Here is a 12,746-nt window from a genome sequence, read left to right on the forward strand (position 1 = left end):
ACTGGGAAGGTGCTTTAGATGTCATAAGTGACGCAGGGTTCACAGAAGGATGAGAACATTAGGGGAATCTGAAGACCTGCAAGACCTTCAGAGGATACATTTGGTAGTCAGAGAAGGTTGGTTCTAGAGCTTGGGAGAAAGGGCAGGGTGGAAACGTAGGTTTGGGAACTACTTATGTTAGGATGAATGTTGATACTAAGTGGGTGGCATTGCCCAGGGAGGGTAGGTCATTAAGAGGGTCAAGAGTAGGACTATAGAAAAAGACTACAGTCTGTAGTTGACCCCAAACAGAGAAGTCATGCAGACCTCTAGGCAGAATTGGTCACAGAAGCCATAAGAAATTGAGAAGAAGGGGTGGGGGCCATCAGCATGGCAAGGGTTTGAAGACTGAAAAGGGCGCTGGAGTTGGCTGGTAGGAGTTGTCCCCAGAAGCCCCCTAGCAGGAAGTAGCATTTGGAAAGGCAGAGACAGGAGCCAGGGGTGATTGTGAGCCAGAGACCGAGCCACAAGAACAGGGCAAGATTCTAGAACCCAGAACTGGGGGAGTGTTGGTTACAAGAGGAAGAAAGCTGAAAGAGGGGCCGGCATGAGAACCCCAAAGTGCTAGGGCAGTGGGACTCTGCCACCAGCCTAACTCATCTTTGCAGGCTTAAGGCTAGGGATTTGTTCTTCAAGTAGCCCCAAAGTGATGCCAACACAGGTGGCCCTGAGGGAACTGCACTTGGAGCATCCCTGTTCTGGGGTCCTCAAGCTCCACCCAGAGAAGCCTTTATCAGAAGAGAAAGTAGGGGAAACCTTGGCCCTGGGGGAGGCAGCTCCTTCTCTCAACTGCTCCTCTGACTTCCTGGCCTTTTGATTCACCTCCTTCAGTTCTGAGGTCAAGTCAGTGGCCTGACAGAGATCTCTAGCTCTCTACCAGGGAGACCAGGGGAGATAACCTGGGCTAAGGCAAGGAAGCCAGTGAGTGCACAGTCACCAAACCAGGGCAGCTCTGCTTCAGCCTAGAAAACTGGCCACAGTAGTGAGACATAGAATCTTAAAAACACCACACACACACACACACACACACACATCCGTCCCTGCCAGTGCCTGCATCATTCTGACTCCCCTCCTCCTTTGAATCCAGGAGTCTTTCTGATTTTTTCACCCCTCTCCATTCGTTCTGTCTCCTGGCCTCTGCCTTCTCAAGCCATATAGAATGAGTTTCTTCCTAGCTTTAGGGAGCTTATTCTCTCATCTGGACCCCAAAGGACTCACACAACTATTCAGTAGTCTCCCAACTTAGACTCATCCCCTGGCAGGTCTGGAGATGAATACCACACTCTGCAGAAGAAAAAAATTAACAAAATCAGACTGAGATGCCACCACTTAAATATGGTCCCAGAAGGAACCAGAGATAGATGCAAATGCATCTACAATGCAAAAGAATGGATCACTAATGATGAGATTTCTGCCATCAGAGAAAGGTGGCACTGATGAGCCAAGGTGGGTCTTATGCATGTGTACATAAATGACCCCCAAGTGGCCCTTTCACAGTATCATTTTATTGGCTCAGGCCTGTCTCAGGACACCCCATTGCCTGAGAACCTGGCTTTACACATCTGCACCAAATCACTGGGGTCACCTCCCCATCCCTGCTCACAGAACTCATGGGAAAAACCCTGTGCCCTCCCCACTCCACCCACATCCAGAACCTCGGGTTCCCCAATCCCACACTCCATTGGTCAGCACTACAGTCCTGGATAGCTCCTAGGGGCACAAATAACCCTTTGCTCTATGTCAGCACCGTAACACATGGACAGCTCCTTGGCACGTGGTCCTTAAAGCCCACCCTAATCCACAGTCAGCACCGTTGCGTCTGGGACAGCTCCCAGTGGATACCATTCTTCAGTGCCTTCCTCTTTGTCCTCCCCTAGGGTGTGTGTGGGGAGCCTGTCAGCACCATGACCACATAGACAGCACTCACCCCCAGCCTCTGCCGGTCAGCCTGCAGAAGAGAGGGGGCCTGGGGTTCTCAGGTTTCCTAACCTCAGCCACCCAATCCCTCCCCAGCACCCACCTCTGTCCATCCATCAGCACTTCATCCCCAGAGACAGCTCCCTGAGCCCCATTGCTCCACAGTCAGAGGTGAAGCCTGAAGACTCACCAACCACCCAGTGATCTGTTGTGTGTGTCCAGAGCACTGAACAAGCAGAACCCTGTGCTTTACTATCGGAAGCCAGAGAAAAAGGCAGGAGGCTGGTCTGGTGGAGAGAGGGATGTTAGTGAGGGGGGCAATCTTAAGAGTGTCTGCATGTATATGTTTGATATCTGGTTCTGCCACCCCCTAACCAAGGCTCTTACACCAATAATTGTAGTCTCTTTTTCTGTTTTCTCCTCTGTAAAATGGGAGTGCCAGCAGCCCCTGTGTTATATGGTTGTTGTGAAGGACTAAATGAGATAACAAACATTAAGTGCATAGAACAGTGCTCGGCATGTAGTAGGTATGATCTAACAGGTGGCACTGATGAGCCAAGGTGGGTCTTACGCATGTGTACATAAATGGCCCCCAAGTGGCCCTTTGCACAGTATCATTTTATTGGCTCAGGCCTGTCTTAGGACACCCCATTGCCTGAGAACCTGGCTTTACACATCTGCACCAAATCACTGGGGTCACCTCCCCATCCCTGCTCACAGAACTCATGGGAACAGAACAGTGTTGCTGTTATCATGATTTTTTGTTCTTCCTTCAGGTCTCTGCTTATAATGCGTGGGAACAGAGCAAGGGGTGGGAGGGAAGAAGGCAGACAAAAACAGGAGAGGACAGTGTCACGATAGCCAGTTAGAATCTAGAGAATGGAGGCAGTCAGGGCTGCAAAAGGGGCCTTCAGGAGTTCAATGTATCTATAGGGAGAGTTGTGCAGGGTAAGAGATGAGGCTGGGGAGGTGGCCAAATCATTTGGCTGAAACCAGAGAACACTGTCCAAAGCAGCAGATCTATCCTAGGCAGAGCCTCCATCCCCAACTTTCTCACTGCATGTCCCCTCTTGCAGCCCAAAGTGAAATCTCACCTAACTTTGCCTCAGCTAGGCTTTCTTTTCTCCATCTGCTAGTGACTTTACTGTTTTAGCTTCTCAGAAAACTCTCAAAGATTTTTTTAAAGGGAAGAATTCTAAACAAGTAGCACATAAAGGGTACAAATCTTGAAAGGCAGACACTGCTGTGCAGAGGTCCAAGGTGGGGCAGGAAATGTCAGAGGTAGCAGATGAATTCTGATCAGCTTGTGACTCCCAGGTTCCAGGGCATTTCTCTTTCCTTTTGTCTCCACCAAGCAGGACTTGGCCTACAACTGGGTGGCCACTCCTGCTGGGGAAGACAGTGGGGCAGCAGGGAGGGCCAGGGAAGTGCGTATACCCTGAAAAGCAAGTATCTGGTGATGAGAGAATCCTCAAGGTGGCGTTAAAAAAGAGACAGAGCATCCGTCCAACCTACCCACTTACTTTATAGAAAAGGAAACTGAGGCACGGGGGAGAAAGCACTGGTCCAAGGCCATACTGTGAACTGGTGAAAGGTAATGGGACACAGAGAAAAAAACAGAGGATTTGGACTTGAACAGGCAAATTTAAACTATTCCAGATCCTATCCATATAGCCTTGGCTACCTATAACATCTCTGAGCCTCAGCTTTCTCATCCTTAAGGTGGGGCCAGTGACACCACACAGCCCATGGAAGCATTTACTAGCAATCACTGTTAATAGTAATAGTCAAGCCAAGATTGGGACCCAGAAGATCTGGCAAGTACCATTTGGGTTACATCATCCCAAAATCTGAAGCAAAAGTTGGAAGGAATCATTCGACTCAGTCTGCAGATTCTGATCATGGGGTTACTGGGGCTCTTTGCGGCAGAGTGAGCAGATTTAAAATGGCAGGAAGGGGGGGTCTGAGCACTTTCCTTGCTCTCCTTAGAATCTCAGTGCCCAGGACAGGGTCTGAGATGCACCTCCTCAGGTTTATTAGGTGGGTGGAAGGACGGACAGATGGGAGATTAGAGAGGTAGACAGATAGACAGATGGACAGCTGAAGAATGGATGACTGGATGGATGGATGGATGGATGAAAGGGTGGGGGGGGAGGGTGGATGAGGGAATATATGAGGAGCCTGTAGGACCAGAAATGGGTTTTTTCTACCATTGACAGCTCCTCTGGAGAACAGAGGATAGTGCAGGGAGTTGACCCTGGTGGGCAGCTAAGAATTGAACTGACCCACCCTCAGGCCAGACAAGAGGGTGAGAAGCTATGCAAGAAACCCTAGGTCCCTCACAGCCGACCCCCTGGCCCTGATTCTGCCATCTGTGACTTCAAGGCTGATGCGTGGCTGTTTCTGTGGGATTTTTTTTTTTTTTTTAGATTTTCCTTTTCTAGTTAACAGGATAGGAGTTTTCTAAAAATAGCACTAAATTCGCTTCTGAGGTATTCATTTTCAATTCCCTTCCTCTTTCTTCATTCTCTCTCCCCATCTGCAAGAATTCCAAGCGGAAATTGTCATTGCTAACTTTGATGCACACCCATGCGTGCAGGCACACACATACACATACCGTGGGGCTTGCACACTGACAGACAGACATGGATACAGACATCTCTGCCTCACTCACACTCACAGACACACACTCATGCTGACATACTCCAGTAGACCTGCGCAGCAAACCATGTCCTTCAGGGTCACTTACACCATGCACACATCTCCAGACATACCACAGGGACTGCCTAGCGCGTGCACACACACACACACACACACACACACACGCACAACATCACTTCTGGGCCCAACCCAACACCGCCGTTTTCACAATCCTTCTCACTCAGATGTGCCCCCAGACTACAAACTGGCTGTGCCGAATGTCCACCATGACACACTCACACCAACCCTGCATACTCACACTGATGTGTGCACCCATACTCCCATAGTCATTCCAGATCCTTCAGGCTCTCTCCTTCTCATATACATGCACACACATAAAGGACATTCCCCCTCCCAGAGGGACCATGACTCTCCAGGTGAGGCTGCCTGGCCGAGTTCACCCATTTCCCTGAATCAGCACCAAGGAGGAGGATTCCCATCACCAGGGCTGGGAGGCCCTACTGAAAGGCCAGAATTTGCATCTAGGAGAGAAAAGAAAAGGTCCTGCCCCAAGGGAACTAGTTAGTTGGAACCAGAGCAGAAAGGAACTGCCTTGTGTATTGTGCCACACAAGCTAGGACCCTCCCCAGCCTTCAGAGCAGTGCTGGTGGCATTGTGACTATGGTACAATTGGTCTGAGTTCTGAGCTAAGGACAGCAGTGTGGGGGACAACATGGGTGAGCAGAGGACAGAGGCAAGGAGTAAGTTAAGTTAGCATTGTAAGAACAGTCACCATTTACCAAGTTCTGTGCCAGGAATTGGGCTAAGTTCTATCTTGATGAGTCCTCACACAACCCTATGAAGTAGGCTATCTGGTTGGCTCTGTTCAGGGAGGAGGAAATGGAGGCACAAGGAGGTGTTAAGAGCCTTGCCCAAGCCACAAAACTATCACATGGAGGCACCAGGCATCACCCAAGATCTCCAAATAGGACCTGTGTCCCTCACATCTGTCATTGGTACTACTGACAATTCAGAGGGAAAGGGAACTTTAAAAATACATATTAAGGTGGCATTTAAATTCAGCACATCTTAAAACAGAAGGGTTCTGCATCCGAAAGTTATTTTTAGCACATATTTCATTTGTAGTTGTCCCAGCTCCCATCCTTCAGTTAGGATTGAAAAAGCTGTTGGTTTGGGGTTTTGGTGGAGTTTTTTTAATCCTTCCTTCAAAAGATAGATTCCTTCTTTGTTAAATTAACTCCAAAAAAACATTGCTCCTTCCCTGTCAGCATCCCTCCTGGCAAAGACTTTTTATTAAGGCGTCCCTAACCTATTCTTGAGTCACTGAAATGTAACAATACAGTCATTTAAATGCTAATAAGATGAAACCGAAATGCATAAATCTAATATTATCAGAACCTTCTCCTGGATTCTGAAGGGCCAGCCGCATCACAGCCTAAAGGGACCCCAGAGAACACATCCAATTCCTTCACTTTCCACATGGGGAAACTGAGGCCCAAGAAGAAAAGGGGCTTGGTCAAGGTCATACAGCTGGAGCTTGGAAAACAGAGAAGGGCTTTTCAGTGGGGTCCGACCCCTATTGACTGTGTGACCCCTGATATGTTGCTCACCCTCTCTGGACCCTGGCTATATGCCCTGCGCAAGCCGATGTCTCAGTTAGCTCAGGCTGCTATAACAGAATGCCATACAATGAGTGGCTTAAATGACAGAAGTTGGTTTCTCACATGTCTGGAGGCCGGGAAATCCAAGATTGAGGTACTGGCAGATTCCGTTCCTAATGAGAGTCCTCTTCCTGGCTTGCAGATGGCTGTCTTCTTGCTGTGTCCTCACATGGCTGAGAAGATGATTTCTCGCACATCTCCTCAGAAGAACACTAATCCCATTCAGGAGTGCTCCAGCCAAAGGACCTAAGCCCCTCCCAAAGGCCCCCCCTCCTAATAGCATCACACTGGGGATGAGGGCTTCTGCCTATGAATTTGAGGGGACACATTCAGTCCATACCAGCCTGTGTGCCCATCGTTTTGGGCAGAGGTGACCGTGCCAAGTTGAGTGCTGGCTGCAAGTGAATCTCATCACAACCGTGGGAGAGATGCACTCGCAAATACCGGGGTGGGAGGGGCTCCGGCAGAGGCACAGAAGCCAGTGTTGTAGAGTGTCCGTTCCAGGCCCAGAGCCTCACGCAGAACCCTCACACGGGTATCCCTGAGTCCTCACAGCAGTCTGTAAGACAGGTGGGTCAACTCCACTTTGCAGATGAGGCCCAGCGAGGCTAGGTGACTTCTCCAAGGTCACACAGCTCGTGTAATCTCTAAGCCATAGAGTGGTGGCTCGTGTGGTATTTGAGTGAGGCAGCAAGAAAATCAGAGTCTGGGGGCTTTGGCTGAGGAGACGGCTGCCTGCTCCAGCTTTAGCCTCACACCCATGCCTCATTATAACAAAGAGAAACTGGGGAGTGGAGGGTGGGGATTATCTCAAAGAAAAAAAAAATCAAAGTACTGATTCTGATATCTTTCCAGACCCCAACAAACCTGTAATGTTGATGGAATAGGATCGCAGCTGCATTTTGTAGACGGGGAAACTAAGGTTCAAGGACCTAGCTAAAGTCATACCTCCCAGGGACAGATGACCCAAGGGCTGATCCATTCATTCACCAAGCACTTATTGAGTGCTTTCTGAATGCCAGGCCCCATACTAGGTACAAAATAGACACGGCTACTGCCCACACAGAGCTCTCAGGCTCCCGAGGAAGGGAGACAGCGGAGTAGATCCAAGCAATAAAGTGTGAAGTGCGGGATGATACCAGAGTCATCCGGAGTTGGGAGCATTTACACAGTCCCGGGTGGTCAGGGAAGGCTTCCAAGGAAAGCACACTGTGCTGAGCAGGACAGGCCATTGTCAGGGTGGGGAAGGTGCAGGTAGTGGAGAGCGCTCTAGGACAGATACGGGGCAACTGTGGAGTTCTCAGTCAGCTGGTGAATTCCGTACAAGCTAGCAGGACTTCAGCTCTGCCCGCCAGAAGATCATCTGTGTGGCATCATACCGGTGCCTCTGTGCCAGTGGATTCATACTCTCAAATCAAGCAAATCCCACAGTCAGATCAAGTACCAAAGTGGGCTCGGCAAGTTTGGACAAACCAAGATGCCCAGCACAGGGGTGGCCTCATGCATGGAGGTCTCATGCATGCATGAAATGCAGGAGCAGGGGAGGAGGGAGTGGGGAAAGGGCCACATCAGAAGAGGTAGCTGCGATGGGAAATCTCAAAGAAGAAAGTTTTGTTTTGTTTTGTTTTGTTTTCAAAAAAGGAAGCTAGAGATCAATCACCTACAGAGGCAGACTTCTGTTTTCAAACTAATTTTGTTATCCCAGAATTGCATCCCTCCATACATACAGGTCCCTTCCTGCACCTTTTACTATGCCCCTCCCAACTGTTTCATAACATATTTGAGTTTCTTTTCTGTTCATCTTTTGGCTTAAGGTCTGCTTAACCTACATGGGGAAGAAATATTCCCTACTCATACTGAGAGGAAAAGTCTTTCCTGATACCCTGGGCCAGATCAGATCTTCCCGCTCTGGACAGCTATAGTAACTGTCACTCCCTATCATGGCAAACCCATCATATTATAGAAGTCACTCGTGTAATTGTCCTTCCTCCTGACCATCAGCTTCTGGAGGACAGGAACTATGTCTGGATCATCCAGTGTCTGGCACAGAGTAAGTGCCTGAAACACAATTATTGAAAGGATGATTGGGTGGGTGGGTGGGTGGATGGATGGATGGACGGACGGATAGATGGGTAGATAGATGGTTGAAGATCATTGTTCATCTTAACACAATAGTTTAAATCGCCAGTAGCCCATTAACTCATGCCTACTATTGTCATCGTAAATATAATTACTCCTAACAATTCTCATAGCTCGTGCTGTCAGAGATGTAATTATCAGTGCCCGTAAGACACGCCACAGGTAGCAGGGGAACAGATCAAAAACAGCACCTTGGGTTTAGAAAATCCCTTGTGGTTTGCAAAGCACTTTCGTTCACATATGGCACTTCGTTTACGTATCGTAAGAACCCCATGAGATAGATTCACAAGGGGAGGCAGCAAAGTGTCCTGATTAAGGGTATGGGTCTGGACCCAGACTGCCTGAGTTCAAATCCTAGCTCTGGCACTCACAAAGTATGAGACCTTGGGAAGTTGCCTCACCTCTCTTGGCCTCAGCTTCCTCATGTTGTTATATGGGAATAACCAGACTACCCATCTCATAAAGTGCTTATATGGATTGGTAATAATCACAATAATTGCTGAGTGCTTCCCATATGCTTAGTTTGGTTCTAAATATTTTATATGAAATAACTCACTTAAGCCTCATAATACCTATGAGGTAGATCCTATTATTCCCCCTCCCTTTTTTATAAGATAAAACTAAAATTGGTTTTCTTCCCATTCTACTGGGAGGTGGAGGGGCTAGAATTTGAACCCAGAGACTGTAGTTTCCAGAGCCCCTGCAGTTAACCTCTATGACATCTCCACACAGACATCCCTGGTCCTTTCCTCACCTGCTTCTCATAGGGATACACTGTTGGGGTCAAAACTTATGGGTTCTGGAGGTGGTACATGCTCAGATGGCCAAGGACCATGTGTGCTCCAACAGGACTGGGGGTGGGACCTCAAGCACACTCTTTCTCTGGTGTCTTGTGTCTCTGCTTGCAGAATCAGGACCACTCTATAAGATACTTGTTGCTCCCAGTGTAAGAACAAGGCTTCTACTTCATCCTTGAGTAAAGGTGCCCTCCTGTAAGGCATGACAGATTTCTCCTGTGGCTCCAGCACCCCCTGACCCATGGCTGGGAAGCCCCATAACCCAGGTGGAAACACAGAGAATTTGAACATGGTTTGTAATTATTTCCCAATAAATTGGGAGGTAGCAAAGGGACAGGGGACGATTAGTATTTTATAGATAAGGAAACAAAGCCTTGGAAAAATGAAGGGAGGGGCTTGCCAAGGGTCCCAAAGCCAGGATTTGGGAGGACTTGAATTTGAACCAGGTTGCTCTGACTCAAGAGCCTGTCTTGTTCACTGCCATTAGGCACTGGTCACCCACCAGCCTCCGCTCTTTGGAGAGTAAGGAGTGAGCGCCCCCTAGGGGAAGGGGAAAAAGCACCAGGTTGGGAGTCCAGGGATGAGCCCACCTTTGGACTCCTTCCACTCTAGCTGTGTGGCTCTGGACAAGTTCCTTTCCCTCTCTGAGCTTCCGGTTCCTTACTAGGAAAATGAAATTGACTCTAAAATGCCTCCAGCACTATTTTGCAAGAGGAAAGCATGGCGAAGCAAAGAGATGGGGCAGGGGACAAGGGGAAGGAGTTGGGGCTGAGTCGGGGGCTCAATCCCATCTTCCTCCCCCCACACCTTCCCCCTTACTGTCCCAGACCTAGGATGGCCAGCTGTCTGTGCCTACTGGGTGGAGCCAATCCCCATGCCAGGCCCCGCCAAGCTCAGCAGAGGCCCTTTGTCACCCAACGCTTGCCGGGGACCTTGGCCACTGGTGTTGGGTGTCAGGGTGGATTGGATTCTCTCCTGGCAGCCCCACAGATGCTGCACTTCTGCAAGGGTGGCCGGGCCGGCCGGCAGGGAAAAGCCGGTACTCCCTCCTCCTCCTTCTGGGCTCCCCGAGGGATGTCCTAGCCGCTATCTGTGGTGCTGAACTGTGGGGGCCCCCAGGTGAGGGCTCCATGGACCCCAGCTCATGCTGAGGGCCAAGGAGGGGGTGAGGGGGGGCTCAGTAATGTCCTGGTGAATATGCGTGAGCTGATTCCTCTGACCAGGCCCAGGGCCTTGATTAATGTTGTTGGGGCCTGCGGGTGAAGGTGGGCGGCTTTCTCCCATTCCCATGCCTGTGAAACTAGAGTGGGGACAACAGTATAACAGCAGACGTACGTGGCATGGATGGAGGAAGCATATACGCTGGGGAGCCTGGGGGTTATTACTTAGGGGGTGGGATTGTGCTCCAGATTGTGAGAGCATGGTGTGCATGTAAACAAGACTGTGAGCACAGGTATTTTTGAGGAGAGGGGGTGGGAATGTGAAGATGTATTCCTAGAAGTGTGGCTACGTGGGATAACGTTTATGGTGGGAAGGGGGATGTCTACCAGGGTGTGTGTGAAGTAGGACTCATGTACTAGTGTGTGTGTATGGCGGTGGAGTGGGCCCTAAAAGTAGGCAGGCTGGGTGTTACAGAGCACCCTAAGTCGTGTGTGTCAGGGTGTGCATACACCAGAATGCCTGTCATGAAGGCAGTGTGTTAAATAGCACAGTGGACAGTTAGGGGGTTAGGGTGTGTTTTGGGGGTACATCAGGCTGTGCCTTGGGGAGAGTATATTGTAGAGTGCCCAGGTGGCTTATATGTATTTGGATTTTTAGTGTGACCTGGTGTGTTATGGGGTATTGTAGGAAACACCCGTGTTAGGGTCTGTGTATATGTAGGGGTGTTATTTGGGGTGGTCTGTGTGTGTACAAGCACATACGGCCTGGGCCTTCCTGAGCCCCTGTCCCGTGAAGCCTCCAGTGCCTGACCCTTGTCACTACTCTGTGCTTGCCCCCACAGGAGCCACCGCCCCTGACCATGTAGATGCCAGCTCCAGGGAGCAGCATGGGCCCCACTGAATGGAGACTCCTGGGTCTACAGCCCTGAGCCCCTCCGGCCCCTGGACGTTGCCCCGTGCCCAGGGACATCCCTTGGAGCTCACCACCACAGTCGCCAGCCCACCTCGGCCGCCCCCTCCCCCTGGGACCCAAAGTCGGCCACCAGGAGCCACAGTCATCCAGTGAGGTTGTGCTAAGGACAGCCACACGGAGCCATCGCCCAGCAGCCTCTTGTCCAGCGCTGACTCTCGGGCCCACCCCGAGCAGGGACTGGAGCAAACATGGGTGACATGACCAACAGCGATTTTTACTCCAAAAACCAAAGAAATGAGTCGAGCCATGGGGGCGAGTTCGGGTGCACAATGGAGGAGCTCCGCTCCCTCATGGAGCTACGGGGCACCGAGGCTGTGGTCAAGATCAAGGAGACTTATGGGGACACTGAAGCCATCTGCCGGCGCCTCAAAACGTCACCTGTCGAAGGTAGGTGTGGAAGATTTGAACACAGTACTTGGATTTGGGATCCAGCCCAGGCCCTGGCCTTCCTTCCCCAGGTGCCAGGAACCCCCTAGTCTGGGCTTAAGCATGGGACCACAACGGTGCCACCATGCATTCAAATTTAGCTCCACAACCCATGTCACTGGCCTGGGTTGTGTCCAACTGTCCCAAATCCAAACTCTGATGGTGGCTCCATAAGTGTCTGGGGCAGCCATAGGCTATGGAGCTGCTGGAAGACAGAGCTGGCAGGAAGATGGGCCATTAGGGAAAGGGGACGGATACCTGTGTGTGTCTTGCCCTGGGAATGGGTGTAGGGCTTTCTTGTAACTGCCAAAATGAGCCGACCTAGCACCTCAGGAGAGAGAGGGTTTCAGCTTCTGGAGGCTCTGCTGAAGGGGACCAAAGCCAGGTCATCTGCTATTGGGCAGAAGGAAGAGAAACCAGCCCAGCTTGAGCACCAGAGTGTCAAGTTTGGGTCCCCATCCCCACAGTTACTTTCCCCTCACCATTAGGGAGAAGAGTTCCCTGCATAAACCCCAAACGTGTGGGTGTGAGGCTCTTCCCTGGCACCCCCCAGTCCTACAGCTTTGTGCAAAGAGGCTTGCTGAGCCTCAGTTTCTTCCTGTGGAAAATGGAACCGATGGCTACCTCATAGTGCCTACTAGAAGCCTAAGCATACAGTAGGTGCTCAATAAGTGGCAGCCATTATTATTCTAAGGAACGGATGACAATCCCTCCCCCAAGTACAGATTACAACCAGGAGGCAGACAGCATCTGAATTCTTATCCCCATGTGACAGATGAGAAATTCAGGGCCAAAAGTCCCTCCTGTCCTGTCTCCTGATGCCAGTCCCCATACCCTGAACACTGCTGGGCACCAGTCCTCAATGCATTTTCTACAGAGGCTGCTTGAGGACCTAGGCACTCAGCTAGGCAGAAGTTTAGAAACACCTTCCTTTCTTGGTGGTGTTTGGTTTTGCTTGGGGCAAGGAGTAGAG

At 50.4% G+C, this 12,746-nt stretch overlaps 1 protein-coding gene across 11 annotated transcripts in view; it reads left to right on the forward strand.

Moving 5' to 3' along the window:
• Positions 1–12,746, forward strand: part of ATP2B2 (ATPase plasma membrane Ca2+ transporting 2) — a 365,851-nt gene that overhangs the window by 239,415 nt on the left and 113,690 nt on the right. For 8 of the 11 annotated variants that reach the window (XM_045808237.2, XM_087866781.1, XM_087866782.1 and 5 more), the window contains exons 1-2: positions 10,199–10,333; positions 11,217–11,734. In XM_045808237.2, the coding sequence (XP_045664193.1) occupies positions 11,536–11,734 (199 nt within the window). In that variant the 5' untranslated portion in view covers positions 10,199–10,333; positions 11,217–11,535. Of the gene's footprint in view, positions 1–10,198; positions 10,334–11,216; positions 11,735–12,746 lie in introns of those variants that run through there. The other 3 variants (XM_045808236.2, XM_087866780.1, XM_045808238.2) reach the window with 1 other exon arrangement.

This window comes from Ursus americanus, chromosome 14 (assembly GCF_024610735.1).
Source record: "Ursus americanus isolate L20-20 chromosome 14, mUrsAme1.1.p, whole genome shotgun sequence".
NCBI classification, from domain to species: Eukaryota; Metazoa; Chordata; class Mammalia; order Carnivora; family Ursidae; genus Ursus; species Ursus americanus.